This window comes from Octopus bimaculoides, chromosome 6 (assembly GCF_001194135.2).
Source record: "Octopus bimaculoides isolate UCB-OBI-ISO-001 chromosome 6, ASM119413v2, whole genome shotgun sequence".
Classification (NCBI taxonomy): domain Eukaryota; kingdom Metazoa; phylum Mollusca; class Cephalopoda; order Octopoda; family Octopodidae; genus Octopus; species Octopus bimaculoides.
In genome coordinates, this window is record NC_068986.1 from 43,944,917 (window position 1) to 43,953,984 (window position 9,068).

Consider the following 9,068-nt stretch of genomic DNA (forward strand, 5'->3'; position numbering starts at 1 on the left):
ACCCACTATATGACACTTCCGATTTTTTTTTTTCAGCAGTGTAATATTGTTTCACTTTTATTCTTTCACTTTTGACTTCCCATTTGACTGACCAGTGGCATATAACAACATCCAATGGTCTGATTGATACAGTGATATGTGTGTGTGTGCGCGGGTGCGAGCACATATATGTGTGTGTGTGTATATATATATATATATATATATATATATATATATATACACACACACAGATAGCAAGAGGTTAAACAAGGTCTATTAAGATTTAGGGAATATCAAAGTGAAGCTGACCACATTAATGGCTATATGGTAAAAACATAAATCAATCCAGACAGTTCATTGGTATTTGGTAATCAAAGTTGAAGAGAACTACAGTATGGTGCAAAATTAACAATTAAAACAAACAAATAGATTACACACTATTGTTACAACCATTTCATTAACAGATCTTATTGCAGTGTAACATCTTGAAGGCAGGTATGTATGAAGTCCAACATTTATGAAACACTGTAAAACACAACAGAGAACTTCTCAACTCATCAGGCTGCACTATGTTGCATAAGAGTGAATACTGACTTGCCACTGGATAATATAGCTCAACAGCATTGCATCAGGCTAACTGTCTAACAGTACATTGATATTCACTCTTCATGCAAACCTGCCTGTACAATGTTACAATGCAATAAATTCCCTTAATGAAAATAGTGAAGTGATACTGTATAATCCATTAGTTTTATTGTTTTATATATATGTAAAGAAGTGCCAATCTATAACTGTGAAGGGAACCTGTTGAAGAGGTAAATGTGGAAGAAGTGGGATGAGGTGGTGAAATATGATCTTCAGTTGTTAAGTCTCATGGAGGTGATGACAAGTGACCAAAACTTCTGGTGATTCGCTGTGTTTGAGGAGACATGTCAAGCTAAGTGAAATCGTAGTCATGGTCAGAGCTAGTGACATGTAAAAGGCATCTTTGCTGGTGACACATAAAAAGCACCTGTGCCAGGAACACGTAACAGACACCCAGTACACTCTGTAAAATGGTTGTAATTAGGAAGGGCATCCAGCTGTAGAAACCAAACCAAAATAGATGACTGAAGCCTGGTGCAGTTTTCAGGCCTACCAGTTCCAGTCAAACCATCTAGCCCATGCCAGCATGGGAAACAGGCAAGTACACGGTTTCCATCTATGTATCATTATCATTTAACATGCTTTCCATGCTGGCATGGGTTGGGCAGTTTGACAGAAGCTGAGAAGTGATAAGACTGCACCAAGCTCTAGTGTGTTTTGACATGGTTTTACAGCATGGGCTGGCTGGATGCTTTTTACATAACACCAGCAGCAGTGAGTCACCAAATAATTTACAAGACAAGACCCTTCAGCTGAGGGAAGGAGTAGTATTTGTATGTATATGTGTATGTGTGTGTGTGTGTGTAGGTGTGTGTGTGTGTGTGTGTGTGTGTGTGTGTGTGTCTTTGTGTTTGTCTTCCCACTGCCTGCCTGTCACCAGTATTGGTTTGTTTACATCCCTATAAATTAACAGTTGGCAAAAGAGAGCAACAGAAAAAGTATCAGGCTTAGAATAAGTACTAGAGTCGATATGGTTGAACCTACAAAGCAATGTTCCAATATATTTGCAGTCCAATGACCGAAACAAGTAAAAGGGTAAAAAAGACTATTAATGTAGCTAACACAGGAGGGAGGGGTGAAATACTAACATGACATAGTTAAAAAAATAATTAACAGTTAAAAAACAGTTAAAAAAATAATTAACATTAGTCAATGACTAAATGTCATTTAATTTTTCATCAAATATGGGGCACAACTGTAAACAGGTTTCTGCATTATTATGACCTCACCAGCAAGTCATTGTACTTCATTGTACTTGCTGAAAAAACTGTATAAGATTGTATATTGGTTAGCATAGGAAAAGAAGAGTTCACTAAATGTGATTATGCTGAATATAAACTGTTAGGCAGCTTATTATAATACTGAACATATAAGGAGAATCCTGCAAAGGTAGAATAAATTATATCTCAGTGGTGTTCTGATATTGGTGGTAAAGGAAAAAGCTTGAATATTTCTGGTATGTTAAGTAAGTCTATCTGAAACACTCAATAGATCATATGATTTTCAGATCTTGAAACATTATTATATATTTGTTACATTTCTAAAAAATGTCTTATGTTTGGACAGGTTTTTGCTGTCACAGAAGCACAAATAATCATCTATAAATATTCTATAACTTTCCTGTACCACCAACATGTTTATTACTTATGCAAGCATCCAAAACACTAGTTAATTAAGTCATTGTATTAGTTTTTATCTGTGAATTAATTTTTCAATCTTTTTAATTCAATTTTTTTTATTTTCACTTGACATGAATAACCAACTCATCATCTAGCTTTAACTCATTAAATATGAAATTAAATGTCATGACTATTCCACTAATGACATTAGATATCCATCAACAAAATAGAATTGGTCTTGTCTGCAAACTTGACATACCTCAACAAAAACTAATTTTAAACATGATTCCTCAACAAAAAGACAGACTGGTATATAAAACTGCTTTCTACAGTTAAGGGTGATGAAATTTCAAGTGGCTATATCTGATTTCTGCAGCGAAGGGGTTAAGGAGCATATATTTGAAAATCAAACAATATATTTTTTATCAAACTTCGCCATAAAAACTCGTTAACCCTTTAGCATTCAGATTACTGTCAAATGTAAATGCTTATTGATTCACACTGTTTTGAATTAATCATGCATTATTTTGTGGCTTCGAGATTTTGATGACATGATTGCTTATTTTTAGAATGAAATTGTTGAGTAGGTGTGAAAAGTCACATCTAGCTGGTTTGAACATAAAACAAGAATATATGGGCCAGATATGGCTTGTTTAAATATTAAAGGGTTAATATTTACTCATTCAGTCAACCACTGATATTTTCACTAACTTCTAGAATGGAGAATCAAACTCAATGAATGTCAATGCTGTCAAAGTTTCCGCCAAACCAACAAGGGCAAAATATAATTCCTTGTCAAAAAGATATCCATCCATCTTACATTTGTCAAAATATAGATAAATTCTTACTAAGAGTTTTGTTATTTTTAGATTTACAAAGTTCAGCTAGAATTCCTTTGAGTTCCCAATATCTGGTCTAAATTCAAAATTTCATTTTTTATGAAAAATTTTCGAAGTTAAAATACTTTGTAAAGTGATTTAAATTACACAATTTCATTTCAACTAACAGCAGATTTTATCTTAAAAATTGATTTTGGAAACAGTCTATCACTCTCAAAATACCTCAGAAATCAGACAAAAATATTACCTACCAACGAAGCAAAGATCAACATTGTCTACCATAAAGTCAACAGTATAAACTTCCATGGGACGAATATCCTGACAGAAAATTAAAAGAAAAAAAAATGAAGATCAATAAAAGAAATAAATGGTTAATTTAAACTGATGATGATTACAATAACAATGGTGATGTTTAATAACACTGCTGAGAGGACAACAAAAATAACAGTGATGAAACCATTGATTGTGACAGTAACAATAACACATGCAACAAGACTGCCATCCATATTGTATGCATACAGCCAACTACTGCATGACAAAGAGCAAACATGCTTTGAAATCAGACAAAAGCAATTCATATTAATCCTTTTAGTTCCAACCTCTCCAAGTTCACCTCCAGTTCTATGATACAAACTTCCTGTTTTAAAGTAATCTAAATTAAAACCTTCCTTCAAAATTTCATGTTAATTTATGTTCTCAACACCAACTAAAATAATGACAAACTTATTTTACCAAATTCTTCATAATTGTCTAAATTAGCTGAAACAAGGGTAGGGTACTTCAACTGAAATATGATAACAAAAGGATCTAAGAGTGTTGGACTAACATATTACTCAAAAGTGTTCAATCAACGACCTTCGTGTCACTCACATGTCTACTGAATAGGCTGAGCTGACTGTTGCTACTTAGCAGCAACAAGCCAACAACGGAGCCTCTACATAATCACTCAACCTGTGAGATATAGCAGTTAAATGTTCCTCACATCACACCTGTGTAAAAAAAAAATGGTTCAATGGATATGCAGAACTTCCAACCGTAACCCCAAAAGTACAATATTTACAGCTGCTCTATCTTAGATGCTAAATTATTTTTAAATCAAATGGAAAAAACTCTTTTATAACTCATATAAATTTTAATATTCACTGAAAAAAGAATCCTGTTTAAACTTTCTTCTTTTATTATTCACTTGTTACCATCATTGGACAATGGCCATGCTGGAGCACCACTTTGACATGTTTAGACAAACAAACTGACCTCAGTACTTTCTTGTTTTTTTTTAACCCTTGTACTTATTCTATTGGTTTCTTCTGCCAAGCTACTAAGTTACATGGACATAAACAAACCAACACCAATTATGAAGCCACGGAAGAGGACAAACACAGACACAAAGAGACAAACACTGACACACAGACACACATCATCATCATCATCATGGTTTGACTGAAACTGGTAAGCTGGAGAGCTGCACCAAATTCCAGTCTGATTTGGCATGATTTCTAAGGCTGGATGCCTTTTCTAACGCCAACCACTCCAAGAGTGTAATAGGTGCTTTTTACATACCATCAGCACAGGTGCCAGTTATGTAACACTGACATCAGATTTCACTTGGCCTGACAAGTCTTCTCAAACGTGGTATATTACCAAAGGTCTCAGTCACTTGTATTTTCAAATTGTTAAAACATACCTATGCCAGCTATAGTTCAAAGGTGTGTCAAAGGTGACACACTGCTCAAGAAAAAAACTTATAGTTGAATATGAAAAACAATAATCTGTTATATATCATAGTAACATAAAAATTAGGGCTATAGAAAGAGAACCAAAATAGGCTGTCACAATGTATGCTTCACAACTACACAAAAACTTGCTAAATTAGACATTATCTAATACACATACTTCTTCAATATTATATACACACACAAACAGACATGGCAGTGTAGTTAAGAAGTTTGCTTCCCAACCACATAGTTTGGGGTTCAGTCCCACTGCATGGCACCTTGGGCAAATGTTTTTGACCGTGACCCATGCTGACAAAGGTCTTGTCAGTGAATTTGGTAGATGGAAACTGAAAGAAGCTGCTCATACATACATGTGTGTGTATGTGTGTGTGTGTGCATGTTTATATCTCCCTGACATCATGGGATATTTATAAATGAGTGTCACAGTCATACAAGTAGAGTTCCTTGTTTCCCTGTCTTCCATGAAAACGAGATTGATCCCAAGGAAATATCACTTTGTAAACAGGTGAGGGCTAGCAAAAGGATGGACATCCAGCAATAAAAAATCTCAACAAATCCCATCAGACCAATACAAGCATGGTAAAGTTAAAAAAACAATGGCAATTCTCACCAACACACACATGCATTTTAACCCTTTAGCATTTAAACTGGCCATATCTGGCCCAAATATTCTACTTGTTTTGTTTTCAAACTGTTACAATCTGGCCTCTCACACCTAAAAATATACAATCATCATCATCATCATCATTTAATGTCCATTTTCCATGCTGGCATGGGTTGGATGGTTTGACAGGAGTTGGCCAGCTGAAGAGCTGTCCAGGCTCCATGTCTGTTTTGGCATGGTTTCCACAGCTGGATGCCCTTCCAAATGCCAACCACTTTACAGTCTACTGGGTGCTGCATTAAAGTACCCAGTACATTCTGTAGAAACCACACCAAAACAGCTGTAGAAACCACACCAAAACAGACATGGAGCCTGAACAGCCATCATAAAAACCTATGCAATAATGTGTGATTAATAAAGTCAATGCTGCAAACAAACACAAGCATTATAGTATATAACAAAACAATAGGGACAGGTGTGGCTTTGAGGTAAGAAGTCTGTTTTCCAACCACATGGTTCTGGGTTCAGTCCCACTGCGTGGCACACTGGGCAAGTGTCTTCAACTATAACCATAGGGAAATCAGTGTCTTGTGAGTAGATTTGGTAGACAGAAACTAAAAGAAGTCGATCGCATGCATATGCATGTGTGCATGTGTGTGTATCATCCAGCTTTATAGAGTGTCAATAGCTGTTGGAAGATGAAGTATTTTCTAGGCCTGAAGAGAAGAGTCAATAATTGGGATGTATTCCTAGCTACACTAAGGACGTGCTTTCACCAAGAGAGATTCTCAGTAATTGTGAATTCATAGGAGAAATTATTCATTAAAAGATTTCAGGGGGATTCTTTCTCACAACCTCTAATGTTTGACCTGTGTCAAACAGATACATAAAATTAACAAAAACAAAAACAAAAAAAAATTCTCACCACTCCTATAATTTGAAAACTGTCTACTTACTCTGCTGACTAATGACAACACTTTCAGCTCTTCTTGATATCGATAGACAGAAACACTTTTCAACAAATCTCCAGCCAAAATGATATTTTTTAATGTACTAAGGGTATGAATATAAATGTATGTATCAATGAAAGCCACTCCTGACAGATCATTATCTTTCAATGTCCAAATATAAAGCTGAAAAAGTATAAAGCAAGATAGATTAGATGATTTTAAAAAAGTAAATAAATTTGTGGTATTGTTACATATATTAGGAATAATGCGTTCGTCAACCTCTCTGTTCCTGATCACAAATAACTTGTGACACAGGTGACAAACCCTAACAAAATAAAATGTGCAAAGAAAATGCTCACTCGATAGATTACACCTTTCCTTCTAAAACTTATTTTATTAGTTTATATACTTAACTGTAATGGATATTTTTAATTTCAAGCAACAAAAAAGCATTTTTTAACAAATGTTATTAATAACTGGCTCATTTGAGGGAGAGAGGGAGTTCTTGCAAATTTTTTCAAAAATGACACATTAATTTTCTGATTTTTCTCTCTAGTGATGTAGAAGATACTAAGAGAACATATTTTTATTTTACCAAAGATGTGACCAGCAGTGAAAGTAATAATGAAAACAAGCAAGTAATTTATTTCCATAGGTATAAACAAATAGAGTGAAGGACTCCAAGCTGTAAACATCCATGAGTTTTCAAGATTAACACAAGGACCCACAGACAAATTAGCAGGAGATTATACAAAAAAAGGATTTTTTTTTAATATAGTCTTTTGAATAAATCTATAAAAAAATTATGACTGAGGAGACCAAGAAATGTATCAGAAGATATTTAGAATACCATTCTACTAGAAAATGGTATGATATAAATATTGATATATATATATATCTTTCTTGTGTGTATGATTGTGGCAGGAATAAACCTACACTAGTACTGATTAGTACTGTTCTACAGACTCATAGTAAACAGGCACTCTGTCAGTTACAACGATGAGGGTTCCATTTGATCAGATAGACAAAACAGCCTTCTGATGTAATTAACGTGCAAGTGGCCAAGACATAACATGGCCCTTTGTAATACAGGTACAACTCATTTTTGCCAGCTGAGTGGACTGGAGCAACATGAAATAAAATGTCTTGCACGAGGACACAATGTGCCACCAGGAATCAAACTCACAACCTTAAGATGGTGAGCTGAATACCCCTAGCCACTAAGCCAAGGGTCTTCACTACCCATAGTTTGCAGGAAAATGTTTTGAACACTTAAGGATTTCTTTTCATTTTATTGATAAATCAGCAGAAAAAACATGAAGTACTAGCTGTATAAACCTATGTACGGGATTGTTTTCAACCAAATCAGATCTGATATTTATAAGAAAATTTCAATTGAGTTTTTCTGTCATATTTGGATCCCTTTTTGTTGTATGTATTCAAATTTCACACTGCTCCACCTTTGCTTCAATTTTCTATTTTAGTCATGAGCAAACTGCAGCCCATGAAACTTTCTGAATGGCATGCCTAACAAAAAAATTACCTCAAATTTTTTTAGTAGCATGTCCTATCTGATAATGAACCATGTTTCATGCAGCCCACTTCTCAAAAAAGTTTGCCCATGCCTGCTCTTATGTGTTGTTTGCATTATATTTTTCTAAAAAATTTCAGAATGTCTGTATTTCTATAGCCTCTGAAATAGCACTTACTGACTGTATTAATGAAAACTTCATAAAAATTTTGATAAAACTGAAGTATGGAAGAGATGATTAAGTACAAATAGGTTAGAAATTTACTCTAGTCACAAGAAAAAAAAGGAGAGTTTATTTTGCTTTTAAAGCTTATAGAAAGAAATGCAACAAATGGATTAAAAGAGCCGAAGATTACCTTCTGACCAATTGCAGATAATAAAAAGCCTTCAACTTGTGCAAGAGCTGTCACAGGTCCTTTTTGTTCTTTTTCATAGATTACCTAAGAAGAAATAGTGCCACAACATTTAAAAAAGAATCCTAGAAATAAAATTGTTTTACAATATATCAATATGCCCAACCAAGTAAATGACACTTAACATTTTACATTTAACTCCTGCAACATGTACCATGCAAAAAGATACTGAAATCTATTTGAATTCAGATGCTTTGCCTTTAGGTTCTCACGAAAACTTCATGTGAGTAGGCAGATGGTCAAATACCTTGATTTTGAAATATATCAACTTAAAATATGAGTAGAAATGTAGCTCCTCTACAGCAAAAACACTTGTTCTGCTCTGAACCATTCTCTCATATTTTTACCCATCTTTTGGCCTTCATCTCTTAACATAAAGTTATCTCCTCAGATTCATAGTCTAGCAAACTCTACAACAGCCTCACTAGTGCTGGTGGCATGAAATAAGCACCCAGCACTGTGAAATGGTTGGCGTTAGGAAGGGCATTCAGCTACAGAAACCATGCTAAAGGAAACACTGGAACATAATACAGTCCTTGTACCCAGCAGCTCCTGTTAAATCATCCATCCCATGCCAGCATAGAACATGGATATTAAATGATGATGATGATGATGATGATGAAAAGTAGAAAAGAAATTATCACACAATCTTTTAAAACTCACCTTGATTTTATTTTTAGTTAACGGCTGCCCTGGTTCAGGGACTACCTCAATGATATCAAAAATGATTATCTGAAAATTAGAAGAAAAAG

The 9,068-nt window shown here is 34.6% G+C and overlaps 1 protein-coding gene across 2 annotated transcripts in view; it reads right to left on the reverse strand.

Annotated features, from left to right (window-relative positions):
- Positions 1-9,068, reverse strand: part of LOC106871560 (cleavage and polyadenylation specificity factor subunit 1) — a 101,418-nt gene that overhangs the window by 18,602 nt on the left and 73,748 nt on the right. For both annotated transcript variants that reach the window (XM_014918065.2, XM_052968705.1), the window contains exons 31-34: positions 8,980-9,048; positions 8,260-8,343; positions 6,379-6,555; positions 3,334-3,400 (exon numbers count right to left, since the gene is read on the reverse strand). In XM_014918065.2, coding sequence (XP_014773551.1) covers positions 3,334-3,400; positions 6,379-6,555; positions 8,260-8,343; positions 8,980-9,048 — 397 coding nt within the window. The remainder of the gene's footprint in view (positions 1-3,333; positions 3,401-6,378; positions 6,556-8,259; positions 8,344-8,979; positions 9,049-9,068) is intronic.